At 33.1% G+C, this 15,943-nt stretch overlaps 1 protein-coding gene across 2 annotated transcripts in view; it reads right to left on the bottom strand.

The window, feature by feature from the left end:
* The window catches only part of crb (cell polarity complex component crumbs), a 48,807-nt gene extending 40,599 nt beyond the window's left edge, over positions 1-8,208 (bottom strand). For both annotated transcript variants that reach the window (XM_071891775.1, XM_040721727.2), the window contains exons 1-3: positions 7,968-8,208; positions 7,425-7,909; positions 6,565-7,170 (exon numbers count right to left, since the gene is read on the bottom strand). In XM_071891775.1, the coding sequence (XP_071747876.1) occupies positions 6,565-7,170; positions 7,425-7,455 (637 nt within the window). In that variant the 5' untranslated portion in view covers positions 7,456-7,909; positions 7,968-8,208. The remainder of the gene's footprint in view (positions 1-6,564; positions 7,171-7,424; positions 7,910-7,967) is intronic.
* Positions 8,209-15,943: the final 7,735 nt, after the last annotated feature.

The raw sequence follows: 15,943 nt of genomic DNA, 5'->3' as shown, positions 1-15,943 counted from the left end.
CGTAATAAAAGGATTTCCGTTCGGGTTGAAAAATTGTTTGAAATTCCAACAAATTGTGCTACAGAAAAACTTTGGTAGTCTGAGACATTTAATGTATATAATAAATAATATGTACAAATCCTTTACAAAAATCAAAATAAGAGAATCATCAATGGTATTTATCACTTCATTTTTGATATTTGATCAGTAACGAAAAGGACAAATTCCTTGACGCCACTATTTGATTTTGTTAGTAGATAGGTCAATTTGAGCAATCTATGGATCGCAGCAGATGTTGTTTCAAAACAGGAGTTATTGAGAATTTTGAACCATACTTGGACATACAACATTGTTGACTCCTAACGATAACTTAACAACTAAATATTTTCATTATCCTCCCAACCCCTCAATCGGATATAATAGTTACAATATAGTTTATAATTCTGCGGATGCCCCTGATTAGTGTTGCGTAGATCCTTATTCAAGTCTATTTATATAAATAATAAAATGGCCAATATATTTATAGGGTCAACAAGAAATTATATTCTTGTCCTTTTGGAAACAGAGCATAAGTAAAGAAATGAGATTTGTACAAGAGCTCAGGTGGGGGGAGCTAGACATATGTATGTTAATACTGAATTAAGACCCTTGTCATATCAGCTGCCTACGATATGATTTTGGGAGGAGAAAATGAATTACTGCTATAAAGAGGAGAAACTCTTACATTATAAAAAACATTTATTCTTCTTTTGGAGGGAAATGATAACACAGTCACGATATATTAAATAAGGCTAAAAAAGAATAAAGAGCACACGCATCAACCTTTTTCCCCTCTTTTAAAAGACTATATATTTAGTTTTTTTCTTTACAGAGATCCCATCTGGGCTCAGAACTTATAAGTTATGCCATTGTTCATGCATCAAAAATAATAATTATTGAAATAGCCCATAGCTATCAAGTGGGACGAGGTAATCGACAGGGGACAACAAATTTAGATGAGAGTAGTTTCGAGCCATACTGTATCCTACTAGGGACGACAATAGCGGCATGGGTATAATTGGGTTGAAGGTCATAAAATATGTGTCATTTTACTTAAGGCTAGTAGAATGCAACAAAGAGTGATAGTTATAACTCTTTTCATAATGAATGAAGAGGATGAAGGGAGCAGAGGATTGGCTTTACCTATTAAGTAACAATATATGTACATCATCTTCAGTAAATTAAACCTTCACTCCACAGTATTTTATCCTATTAGAATGCTTGAAACTTCTTTAAAATACATATATGTTGTATACAAAATAAAAATATAATCCGTCTTCTTATTAAACATCTTCCACGGATTACATGGATTAGTGAGAGAGCTTCAAAAATCAAAAATATATAATAAATCGAATGATGGAGGGAAGTGGGTAGCTTTTATAAGCTGGGGTGTTTGCAGGAAATGCCCGCCAAAAAAAAGGAATATTTGCGTTTTTCTAGAAAATTACATATTTAAAAGTTAATTTAATTTTTCAATTTTTTTTCACAAAATATAATTTTCTGGGAATTTTTGAAATTTTTCGAATTTTTTTTTTCAAAAACAAATAAAAAATTTGTGAATAGCTGTGTATTTTTGATTTTTTTAGAACAGCTATGGATTTTTGAAATTTTTTTTAACAAAATTCAATTTTCTTCCAAAAATATCAATTTTCTATTGATACTTGAAGCTTCATTTTGTAAATTTTTACCACAGAGTAAAAATTTTGAATGATCCCCCCCCCGAGAAAAAAAAAAATATACATATATATATATAGCTATATAATCCCGTTTAACCCCCCTCATCTGATCAGTAACTTACAACATGCTTGTCTTTAGTCCTTGGTTTCGTATTGGTAGATACAAGTATTCGATAGAAGACAATATGAAAACGAAGCGGAAATGTCATTCAAATAAGCATCTATTTTTCCTCTTCATAATAATAATTTATTATTATAAGTATATTCCCACATTATTAAAAGATTCTATACATATATGTGGAGCGTCAACATAAAAAAAAGTCGTGAACAAAAATGAGAAAATCCATTTTTATTTCTATAAGTCATATATAACACATGGGCTGAAAAGTCACCGGCTTCTCACATAGATGGTGCATTTTTTTATTATTCACCTCCTTTTCAGCCAACCTTCAAAAGACAGCTGTCAACATTTCATGACAATTTGTTCTTTAGTCTGTGAGTTATTGTGGCGCCACTTTACGAATAATCCTTGTTGATTGAAATTGAGGATAATTCGTCAAAGAATATCAATATAATCCACATGAATTTTGAGTGTTACCATGCCCTTGTGTTCTGTGGTTGCATATAAAGTATATATTTTGTTACAACTTGACAAATTCTTCTAATACTCTTCTACCATACACGGCCTATCCTCACTAACACACAAATTTACTCCTATCAGTGTGCTGAACGTTGATACAAATGTAAGGTTTATTTCATTGTTGGCTATCGATTTCAGGTTTATTTCATTGTTAGCTGTCGATTTATCTGCTCATTTTAACCTTATCTGTGTTATGAACGTTGATTGGTTACATAAAAATTGTATCTTGTTAATGCTGTGAACTATTCCCAACATTTATTGAATCATAATTCCATACATGGGAAGAAGTGGATCAACAGATTTTGGACCATTTTTTAATTTCTTTTCTGATGAAAGGTTGCGTGATACAATAAAAGTACCGAAATGTGAACAATTACTAACAATATTTGAATAATAATTCCAAAAATTGGGGAGAATTTCCAAACTAACAATTGTTTTGGGGCCATTTCTCTATATCTTTTCGGAGGGAAGGTTGTGTGAACCAATAAAGTTAGCGACGTGTGTACAAGTAAAGCAGTAAATTATGTGTTTTGCATTGGGATGGATTAAATATGTACGTATATGCTCTTTCCTTCTCCTCTCCTCAACAAGCAAAATGTTCTCGCTTGATTAACTATGAGAAAACTAATGATGATGTAACAATAGCGATATGATTCCAGGATATGCTTAGACAAAAGAGATATGAGGGAGATTATACGCTTATAAATTATAAATATATATATTACGAAAAAGAAGATAATATTAAAAGAATCTTATATATAATATTGATAATAATTAGAGCGATAAATTAGTTCTTCATCATTCTCACTTTTAATATAAATGATTATTTGTGGAAATCTTTTAGTGCTAACCAATGAAAAATTAATATTAATAAAAGTGATGTTGCTCCATTTTTGAAGCAACAGTACTACATTCTCTATGAACAATTTCCACAAAAAATATAGTCTCAGAGAGAGAGCTACAAAGGCTAGAAATATATCGAATACATATTTAGGTTAGAACCAAAAAGAAACATACTTAATCTACCACAGCAGCAGTTCACAAACTTGTATGTACCAACTGAAAAAATATTATTAAGATAATAAGTAATATAACGAAATAACTATTATTATGCCTATATTCACATCTAGTGTTGTGTCTGTCTTTATTTAGGACTGAAGTCCCCTCCAGTTCAGGCTTGGTCCAGTCCAATTCAATCCTGCGTATCAGTCCTAAAAAATTATTAAGTTTGGTCCTTGATGCCGTCACTCATTATTATTTCTTCCTTATATAATCAGTTCTACAGTCTTATGTCCTAAGACTGAATTGGACCAAATAATTGAAGACTGACACATCAGTAAAATCATATCCCTAGCAATTAAATATGTAGGGATATTTCTACGTATTCTCCACTCAGTTTGGTCATAGCTAAATTGTAGTGAGTGTACAAACCACCCTTGAAAGAATTTAATAAAAATATGATAGCTCTGAGAAAGGACATATTAGTTGACAGAGATTACTATCTTCACTCCTTGCTAGCTGCGGATATGTTAGAATTTGAATATGATGGAATAATTAATAGGAGCTCCCATACAGAGCGTCTTCATGAGGCGTCAGCATTGTTGATGTGGTTCATTTTGGTTTCCTTTAACAACCAAGTTTTGTAACTATGAAAACCGTTTTTTCATTAAGGAAAATGGGGCCAACGAGTCAAAATGGGGCCAACAAATAAAAGGACTTAAACGTTAGTCTCTATTATAAATATATCCCTCTATTGCTTAGTTTTATTATATTTTTGAGCCCGGAATGTATTAAATATATTTTGTTACACCGTTATACAATCTTATTTTCATAGTTAAAATAAAAGTTAACTATTCCAATAGACGGAATAAGATATTTTTCTCTTAATTATCCTACTTTTCTTGTCCCTAATCGATCTAACAAAAATTTAATTGTACAAATCTGGCAATTTCAAAGGATTTTTAGTAACTACTAATTTGATTGAATTATCATTCGCATCAAGTAGTACACAATTCAGTCTTTTATTATTTTTAAAGTCATTTGACGGAGTTATATCATGATTAATTACAAATCTGTTTATTTTATGTACTAGGAATATCAACTTTGAGGCCCCAAATAGACTCTTCTTCCCTTATGATGCAATTTATTACGTCAGTGAAAACGCTATATTTGGGTATAGGGAAGTTTCATGTACAAGAATGACCAATAGGCCAAATTTTAACCCCTAAGAGGAAGTCGAATTTCTATCAAAAATTCAAATAACTCCGAGACATCATTTTCTTTTGATATAATTGTTCTAGTCATTATGAACGTTTACAATCCTAGCTTGTTGAATCTGTAGACAAGTCCTGTCGGACGTTAAACACTCCCTATTAGAAAGATATACTTTTTTTGAAAATTTAAGACTACCGTAATTTAGCCTATACTATCATCCCTTTTAATGGCATTCCTACACGCACCGCTATAGGGAGCTCAAATAGCCCAGTTTAATGAACAAACTTGCTCTCAAGTATATACAATAATGAAGGAGCAACAATTGGCATTTCATGTACATGAATCACATTGAAGGTCTTGAAGCGTGAAATTATGTTTGTTTTACAAAATGTTTATTTACATTTTCTTAGGCCCTTGAAAAATTTCAAATTAATACATTTTCATATACTATAAAACATAGTTAAGAGTCAACAGTTGTACAAACAGTAGGTATTTTTCCTTGGAGGGGAAGGAAGAGGATGGGGGGGGTAAATTGATTTAAAAATATTGTTAGGTAAAAATAACCTGGCAGATATTTTATTGAAAAAAGTATCGAACAATCTATAGTTCCCACCTTCTTCTTACAAACGTTATTTTAAATCTGTTGTTTGAATATATATATTTATAGTTAGTTCATCAACACAAAATCAAGCTACAATATGTTTTCTTCTATTACGTATATATCACATTAATTGTATTCTTCTACTAATTATAATTATCGTTCATTTCCCCCAACAAATTATCCCAATTAATCCTTTGAAGGCGCTGCAAATTGCAAAATACATTTTGCAAGTTGCAAAAATTCATCGTCACCATTACAAAATTAGAAATTGATGTACTATATTTGAAATAAGCTATCATACATAAGGCAAATTAAGTTTTATAAATTAATTGAGTCTTAGAAAACCCCTTCTCAACTCATCCTAAAAATTTGAATACAACGACAATAATTGATCGAAATATGTTTATAGATACGTAAAAGTTTCATAAAAAAATATATATAGTTGGACTTTTGTGGTGTGTCAAGATAAAAGCAATCTGGAACAAAAGGCCAGAAAAGAAGATAATGTCAATTGATTTTTTACTTCATATGTACGTACAGCTCGATATTTCAAACACATATTTGAGTCAATAATAGGTTCCTTATTAAAATTTCTGGGATGAATGGAGATTCCCAAGAATTTTAACTATCGTTTAATAACTTTATCTGATTTAGAAGCTTATATTTGCCCCGATAGGCGAGTTGACATCAATTATTCATTATTTTATTGTAACGATCTATTTAGATTACTTTAAATGCAACACACTCAAAGGATTAATCAGAATAATTTGTAGGTTGAAATGGACGATGATTGGTAAAAGAATACTAATTTGGAAATAAAATAAAAATAATTCATACTTGCTTTTGTATTGACGGAACAAATAGGTTAAAAAACGATTTTTGTATTAGTGCTACAAAATCAAAATCCTCACGTTTGTTTTTTGTTGTTTTTTTTTACTTCAAAGACAACCTTCGAATCCGTATAAACTACCCAACAATATGAAGATACTTATTTACAGATAGATTGACTAGCATTACTGACTATTGACTACGAGGTCTATGAGGAGGAGAAATGATGAGTAAAGTGAGCATTCTTATGAGAGTGAATTACTATGAAACAATTGTAATGACAACAAGGATTCATTCCCGATATTTTTTTGAATTTTACTGAACTTTACATAGAATAGAGTATGAGAAATTTACTTCATTAATTAATGTACAGGCACGACCCTTGTGCCTTACTGCATTAAATACATATGTACATATACCTACGTACAATATATGTATATGGAGGTAGAACAAAGTTCAAGAAGGGGTTAAGAATCATAAAGTGACTCATATTTGAGAGTCTATGCAACATATTAGAAACATACTTCACGTTAACACATCCTATATAAGGTGTAAAACATTCATTTAAATCATCATGAACAACTTACTTGAGCATTGGTAAGGCAATAGACACTCTCCCCAAATAACACCGAGAGAGTGAACAGCGGTGGAGTTATTACTAAACTCGAGTCCAGGTCCTTGTCGTAGACAGGCAACCATGCCGATTAAAACACGTAAGGGATGAGACTCTCCTTCTCCACGAGATAAATCCACACGGCTCAATATACTCATATCTTCGTTGACGGCTGAGGCCTCCACGTTTCCATCTATAGATAGACTTATAGACCCAGGAATGAGTCCTGTTGCGATGCTCACACGATGCCAGCGTGCATCAAGAACGTTTACGTTCCTTGAAGTTAAGCGAATGGGAGAGTTTTCCCCCACGGAGATGGAGAGGACCAAAGCACCGTTTCCTAGAATGACTAGAGTGGCCTTATCGAAATTAGAGCCGATTTGACTCAAGACCGTTCCTGGAACGCAGGTTCGAATGGAGAAGGCAATTGTAGAGCCGGGTATAAAGGAAAGTGTAGCATTACTCCGAATAAATGAAGCCCCGCTAAAAGCAAAGGCCTCTCGATATCGAACAGCATTTCTATTAGAGTCTGAATCTCCTGATTCTTGAGCTCTTGTTGTAATGGCAAGGATCCAGAGGCCTGAAATATAAGACATGGTATGAATGGATGAGCAATGGATTTATGGTCATTAATTGAGTGAATTGTTTGAATTTTTTACGAGGTATTTTTATGAGAGTGGAGTTCATGTAGCTCAATAATAAACATGGAAGTGATCTCCCATAAAATCTGATTTTATTATTCAACGGTCAAGAAAGGAATCCCTCGCGTTTAAGAGGTCCCTTCTCATAGTAAAAATCTTCACGGACACGTCAAAACAATAAATCTATCCTTACCTATACAAATCCAAAGGACCTTCGGATTCATGTTAGAAGGGAATACTAGAGACTTGAATTTGTGTATTTTGATAAGTGACTCGGATCGAGTATTCAAGCTATAAAATATGTGGATACAATCACAAAGAACTCATGTCATAGAAACTAATGGCACAGAGGCACACTGCCTATAAAAACTTTTTAAAAAAGACACACACAATGGTTATGATAATGATGGGAGACACAAACTCCTGATGATCCAAAAGGTATTCAACAACTGATGATATGCGATAAATAAAAAAGGAGCGGACCGGGCCGATGAGCTTGGTGGGTTCCTTCCATCCAATCAATGGATCATTAAGTAACATGTAGATATAGAAAAGGAGCACCTGTGCCTTATTTACCTTCATACCACGCTAGCTACCTAGAGAGTCGTCCACGCTTCATTCAACAGGTAAGCTTCCCCCTCTTCCCCAATTTATATTTTACAATTTTTACCTGTTCACCTATAAATAAATATCCAAAAAATAAAGGATGGAGCATATACGGTATAATACTTAATACCAATTCACAATCCTATAGTCTATTCCTCCCTATCATCAAATGCAGGAGCACATCACCTAGTTTTCCCTCATGAATTTAATAATGATGTCATCATGGGAAATCCAATCCAAATAGTGTCACGTCTTGATCCAAGGCATGCATACAATATAAATATTCCAAAATCTTTTGTTAACAAATAATAGAAATATTTGTAAAAACAAAATGGCCGGTTCCTTTTACCTCTTAATTAAAAAAGTGATGTAATTCTACACTAGAAGTATTGGATCAGTCCTAGGACTGATTGCCCAATCAATCTTTTCCCCCTTTTAGCTCCTTTTTTATAGGTCCTTTTGTTTACTGTTCAAAGATCCTAAGGACTGAGACGTCTGTCATATGGTCCTAGTCATCTGTAAAGCTATTCTTAACTGATAGCTAAGATTGAATAATACGAAAACGAAGAAAATAATATATTATGGCTAGATCGTATAATATTAAGTTGAAGCCTCACACATCCAACTTTAAACTTTAGGTATGATGTCTCATGAAAGAGGTTACGTTAAATAGCTGAAATGACATAGTTAGTAACTACGTCATTTCAGCTGTTGTAGTTAGCATAAAAGACCAATAAGAACCGATTTTAGGACTGACAAATTTAATTAGGACTGGACTGCAGTCTTTTTAATTTTTAAGACCAATCCAAATTCAATCAGAGTAATATGTACTGAAAATCCATAAAAACGGTTAGATTTGTACTATTTTGTATTTATTTATCCAGTATGGAAATAAGATTGTAAAATCAGGGGTGTCAACAAGGAGCATGCATGCTACAAAGGGATGTAGCCCCCATATATAATCTTTTTAACCTTCAATATTTAGCAAAATTATTGCCAAAAAAGATCAGTCCGTGAAATTCAGCCTTTTCTCTAAGAAAAATTATGTCCAAAAATTTTTTGTATTTTTTTTTGTTACATATAAAAAACGCTCATCCCAAAATAATTTTCTGCGTACGTCCCTGACAACGTTATAATAAGATGTTTTAAATACATTTGTATTCCTCTATGATAGCCAAAATTTCTTCATATAAATAAAATAATTGCAAATATATATTATATCTTCTTTACAATCTCTGTACAAGTTACAACTTGTACAAATGTAAATTCCTTTGTCTTAAAATACATACATTATTAAATAGGAACATTGGTCAATCTTATAATCAACTATACATCAATAATATCCAAGGTTGTGCCCATTTCAGATTCAGCGGTTCCAACGGTTCCAGTCTCGGTTCTTTCATCTCAACGGTCTCGGTTCAGCTTTATCGCTCTCGGTCTTTGGTTTCATTTTTTTTATACAGCCTCTGTTTTGAAACAGGCACTTAAATACAAGGGGCGCCGTTAGAAAATTCAGCCCCAGGAGGCTATAGAATTAAAGATTGTTTTCATTCTACACATACATAGTACATTAGTACACATATTTCGTATATAGGGGGCCTAATGTGAACCAGACTGTTAGTGTGCAAATCATTGAAATTTAAAATAATATATTTCACATTATCTTACGGGAATCCGTCAATTCATGTAATATCATCAGAGACAACATCTGCTACAGACACGGTTGATATCCAAACACATTGGTTATTTTCCGTGCTAGCACAACTAACAAACGGTTTGGTATACATAGCAAAGGTAAAGACTGATTTATTTTTCTTTTTTTTCGTTCCAAATATGCTTATAATTGACAAATGAAGGGACTAAGCATTCTTAAAGAATAAATATCAGTAAACTAACAGATTAAATGGAATGAAATAGTTAAATTGCATGATATTCCAAATTTAACTCTTGATATCGGCAGATACCGATTCGTTAAGAATGTTTAGTCACTTTAGTTTTCAGCTATAAGCATATTTGAACTTGGCGGTTGGTTACAACCCGTTTGTTAGTCGCGTTGGCACGCAAGACAACCTGTGTGCCGGGATATCACCCGTGCTTATAGTGGAGCGTGCCCCTGGTTGTAATATATGAATTGACGAAGGGCACTAACTTTAAGTCAAGCCCTGTGGACATGCTACATATCCCATAGGCCAAACATCATTTTGTTTTACTGGAAAAGACCTCGGAAGATAATGTTTAGATTTTAATGATTTTGCACATGAACGATCTTCTTCAGTTATTATGTACAGAAACTAGTTTTTTTTTTTGTTTATTAGCGGATTTCTTACTTTAATTGCAACATATACGACAAGGAACAACAAGAAATTGGATTTCTATTCTTTTGGAATCTGAGGATAAGTTTAGAATAAGTTAGCAATATAATTAAAGAGGGGATATATATTAAGAAAAAAATAAGTATAGCAGAGGCGTGGAGGGAAAGGACAATAGCCCCTTCCCCAAAATTTCAGAAATTGGGTCTTTCACTAAAAAATGTAGTATATGATTTTTTTTCGAAGAATTTCATTTAATTTTTTTTTTTCAAAAAAGAATAATTTTTTTAAATTTTTTTGTGAACAGCTATGGATTTTTGAAATTTTTCTGCTAAAAACTTAATATTTGAAATTTTTATATATTCATTTTTTTGGAAATTTTTTTATTGACAAACAACTTAATCTTTTAAGAATAACTATGGATTAAAAAATAACCCAAAAAATGTAACATTTAAAAAAAAAAATTGGTAATAGCTGTGGATTTTTGAAATTTTTTACCAAAAAATGAAATGTCTTGTGAACAGTTGTTGAATTTAGAATTTGTTTTTTCAAAAAAAAAAATTTTTTTTTTTTTTTAAAAAGTGTGGATTTTGAAATTTTTTTCCGCATAGGTAATTTTTAATTTTTTTTTTTAAGTTCTAACAGATTTAATAATTTTTTTTTTTTAAATCCCAAGAGCCCTAAAATTATTACCATACAGGTTGAGGCATGTGTTCTGCGGTTTTTTTTTTTTTGTGTGTTCATTATTTAATGAACAGTGGCGTGTTAATATCTCCCTCTAATAAACTAACCCTAACAATTTGAAGAATGTTTTGTATGAGGAAAAGAATAATGCTCATGATGTTTCATTGGATCAGTTACAATCAGCTGTGACACGGGAGGAGGGAGAAAACAATTTAAACAAGGGCATTTGCTAGAATTACTCCAATGTCAATCCACAAATTCTACTCTGAGTCCAACAAGGACTTACAATTATAACTCCGCAACAAACCCTCAGGGTTACCCTCCGTCTTTTATGAGCACACACTAATATTTAATCAGGTTTGGAATATAATTGAATCTATGTAGGAATTAAATAATAATGACGACTGCTAAGGAAAAGACAATTCATTCATCAGATTACCCATTCCTAAAAATACGGGCCTGCTAAAAATATATAGCGGTTTTTAGTACTTTTTCTGAATACACGATCATCAAGAAGTCATCGTGTTCCTCCTATCCTCTTGAAAACGGAGCATAAATAAAGTATGAGTTGTGTTACTTCATTTATTTATCAAAAACAATAAATTATGAAATAACCATAAAGTATCAGATAAGACCAGTGGATCAACAACTGACAACCAAATGCATAGAGTATTTTTGTGTTAGCGAGGTAGCACCATGAATAAGGTTTTAATCTTTTTATTTCTTGATGCATATTTATTTTTGACATGATCTACTACTTCCCTTAATATTAATGAAAAGGAGTTTTTTTCATTCTGACGTCACGTGAAAACGCTCCATTAATGTTATAAAATGAAATGTATATTAATATCAAAGCTATTATATATAAACAATCAGTTGAAAATCTCAAACCTTCCTCTTCATTAAACAATGGGGATCCCGGTACCTTTTCATCTATTCCTAGCAGGAGTGATCAGACGGAGTTTTTTTAAGGATACATACTGAATTGAATAGATGTAAGATCACTACAAATATATTGGAGTGCATTTCAATCCTTATTATTAGCCATACCCCATTTTTTGATTCTCCTCTGGCGTCACTCCTACAAGACTTTTAAGAGTTTTTAAAAATATTCTATTTCTATAATAAATAAAAACAAACTCCACGAACTAAAGATAAAAATAATTTATTAGTCATTTTTAAGGTCAGAGGTCTATTAAATCAAGCGAAGGAGAAATAAATTAAAATAAGAGTAAAGAATATTAATTTCCTTTCTGAAGACCATCTGATTGTATATTTAGTTTAAACTAGTATTCAGGGTCGTTACTTCTATAACTTTTCTCTTTGACAATTTTGAGAGAATATATATATATATATATTTGATTTGTTTTGTTTTATAAATGCCAAATTTTACCAATAACTTCTTTTCTTAGGAAATATAGAAACCTGGTGGTCCATTGAAATCTGAACATTTAGTCATTCAATAATACAGGGAGCGGGGATCAAATTGTCGTCAAAATATTTTTCTACAAAAGACAACACAAAGTATACATTTTTTAACTTTTTTATTGAAAATCAAAACTATGACGAGCATATAGCTATAGAGTAGCCATTCATTCGATATAATCACCGTTGGCATCAATAACGGCCTCTGAACCGGCCGCAGGCTCTTCTGACCATCTTATTGTCCATGTTGCCGAATACCTCCTTGATGGAGTCCATCAGGCTGGCCTTGGTGCTATGGGGATGTCTGTTGGTATGTCTTTCAACATAGCCCCAGACAAAATAGTCCAAAGTATTAAGGTCGGGAGAGTTAGGAGGCCACAAATCCTTGGTTACGACGTCATAACAGTTCTCGGTTAACCACTGCATGGAGATTTTGGACACATGGCAGGGTGCTGAGTCCTGTTGCCACACCCAGGGCCTGTCTCCGGCCACCCCTTGGATCCAAGGCAGAACAACCTTCTCCATAACATCCAGGTAGACCTCTGTATTGACCTTTAGACCCGTTTCAAACATGTGGGGAGGCATAACATGACCTTCACTGCTGACCACCCCGAACACCATGACCGTTGCAGGGAACTTGGTCTTCATTACCTTCCTTACCATGGCTGGTACAGGTGGCAATTCACCTGTTGTTCTGCTTGTTGACCTTCTGATCTTGATAGAAATTCTTTTCATCAGAAAAAAACCACAGCATCCCGGGCTGCTTTGGGTGCTTGAGCTTGTTGAGCAATTTTGTTGACTTCATCAGCCTGTTGTCCTTTGCCTTCTGGTTCAAGATCTGGTCCACCTGCATCTTGTAGCTCCTGCACCTTAAATCCTCAGATACACAGTCCCATTGCCTTCATGGCCTTCATGGTCTGGTAGGGTCATCCTCAACCATCTTCTTCACCTTATCGACAAAGTCGGTGACCCTGACCTTCCTGTCGGCGCCCTCCTCCTTGGGTGCCCTCTTTATGGTGGCATCAACATCCCAGGTGTCCTCTTGCTTCTTACAGATACGCTGAACAGTCCGTAAATTCACTCCTAAGGTTGAAGCAATCGTTGAATTGGAGATTTCACCTCCATTATTAGCGTCGAGGACATCACCAACATGACTTCCAACAAGAGAAAAGCCAGCCTGATCACCAAGTATTTGCTGAGATTCTGCTGACGCTTTAGAACAAGGCATGCTCCTGGTTCCGTACCATTATTGAGGCCGAAGGTGGCGTCATAATCTACATAATCGAGTCACTGAATTGATTTTTCCATAAAATTTTAAAATAAAGGTGTTATGTTGTTTTCTTATTTTAGGAGCTTCCGAAACTTCTTAGAAGGGACTTAACCCCCTCTCTGCCCCCCACCCCCAAAAAAGGCGAAAGGCCAATACAAATGTGCAGAGGCATAATATTTATGGGGAAATATATATATCTCATTGCAAAACCCACAAGAGAACAATTGCTCTAAATAATAATTATGATTAAAGTAGGACTTGGGATCAAATTTGAAATCCACAGGGAATTTATTTACTCATTTATGTAATTAATTAATACAGAGAATTTTAATAATAATTTAATTCGTTTTGTGCATTCTGTAATAAATAAAGTATATGGGAGGAACTTCACAATTGGCTCATTATATATGTATTTGTATCCTGGAGTCAAGTGGTTTTCATTTCTTTTTTTTTCCTTCCTTCTTTGTTCCAGCCTCATCAAGGACAGAGAGGATTGGCATAAAATACGGTTAAGTTTTCTACTTGATTGAATAATGAACCACAACATAAAGTAAATCATTTCTAGTTGAGTAGACACTATTTTTCAATGATGATTCAACTCCTGTGGATGAGGAACTATATACATAAAGAGTTTAACTATAATAATTACTATTTAATCTCTGATAATAACTTTATACCAACGTATTGTTATTCATTACATATCTCATATCATGGATCAGATCTGTTTTATAGTAACACACCTTACATGTACGAACTTCCCTTTTTGCATTTCCTTCGAAATGGTAGTTGGACTCGTATCATATATTATACTAATAATTACTATTTACCTCCGCCAACGAATTTTTTGCCCCTGTTTTTTTGTTTGGTACTCTCCAGCATCCGGGTAAAAGTTACGGATCTATGTTGATAATCTTGGTACAAAGATTATACGAGGGTCGCCTGAAAATTTCCCAACCTTAACGTGAACTAAGATGGCAGTACTTGTCAATAAAAGCTAGTCTTATCTGTTTGACCGTTACTCACCAAATTTTCAATGTAAGAGTCGTGTTTGAGTGAGTTGATGTGAATGTTTTTGTGGAATTTTTATTTTGAACATAGTCTACACACTTCTCCCAGCGATGATCACATCTCTGTAAACTAGGGGTTTGTAATTTCCCGGAGAGAAGTCTGCAGAGTTACAAGAAGACTATGTTGAAAACTAAATAATCAGATGACTGTAACACTAAATTGTTATTCTCTAAATAATCAATAACAGTTGGGGGCAATGAAAATACAGAAAGCTAGCAACCATATGTGTTTCATTTGGCTTTTTACAGTCGAGGTTGAGAGTGGATAAACAAGCTAGTCTTGTATTTTACGGACATACAAATCTACACTTAGTTTTGACTTGTGAATGACGTCATAAATTGCATCATAATGGAAGGAGACGCCATTTTGATGGCTCTAAGTCGATATTCTTATTATGTAAAATGCATAAATTTCCACACTCTAAGGAAACTTTATCAAATGGCCTTAAGAATAAACACTTAGATTGAATAGCACATACATAATGCCAATGATATTTGATTTTTTTATTTAAAAAATCAAATATTTGAAATCTATTTTAATTTTTCAATTTTTTTCCCAAAAAATTTAATTGTCTGTGGAAAGCTATGGATTTTTGAGTTTTTCTATAACTGATTGATTGGCAAAATATTTTACGTAATAGTTGTGGATAGTTAACTGATAAGGTAATTAGTAATTGGCGATCTTGTAGGGGTCTTAAAAATGTTTTTTTTTCGGAATGAATCCAGTTCTACTTACTTAATTGGAACAAAGTGCACCAACTTAAAGCTCTTGCATGACACAGGATCTGGTAATTTTAGCTATCTAACATTACTGAAAAAAAAATGAATATTTGATTTTTTTTCTCGAAAAATTGAATATTACAAACTCAATATTTTATTTTTTTATTTTATATCATGACAGCTAAGCTACTCTCCTCTAAAAAATTATTCAAATTGTCATGGTTACCATGTTGATTTTCGGTTTTTTTTTTAACAAGCCCAAAATATAACCGATTTTTATCACTACTGATGATTAGAACTGAGTAGTTTAACAATTTGAAAAGGAAAAAAAAGTTGTTGCGTGTGCTCGTTCTTCTTTTTTGTTCATGTCTTCATCGGTCGTCGTGGTATTAATTTCTCCCTCTGAAGTAAACATTATTGTCAATCTTTGGTGTCAACTGTTTTAGAAATGCATTTAAAAAGAAATATAACGCGTTCAGAGAGTAAGATGACTTCTCAAATATCGCAGCAACGTCATTTGGTACAATCAATTTTTTTACTTTGTTTTGTTTGCACACTCGCCACGAGAGCCATAAAGCCTTAAGTATTTTGTGAAACTGTTCTGAGCAAAAAAAATTATGTTTACAAGTCG

This window comes from Lepeophtheirus salmonis, chromosome 11 (genome assembly GCF_016086655.4).
Source record: "Lepeophtheirus salmonis chromosome 11, UVic_Lsal_1.4, whole genome shotgun sequence".
Classification (NCBI taxonomy): domain Eukaryota; kingdom Metazoa; phylum Arthropoda; class Copepoda; order Siphonostomatoida; family Caligidae; genus Lepeophtheirus; species Lepeophtheirus salmonis.
This window is presented reverse-complemented; position numbering and strand designations above follow the sequence as displayed.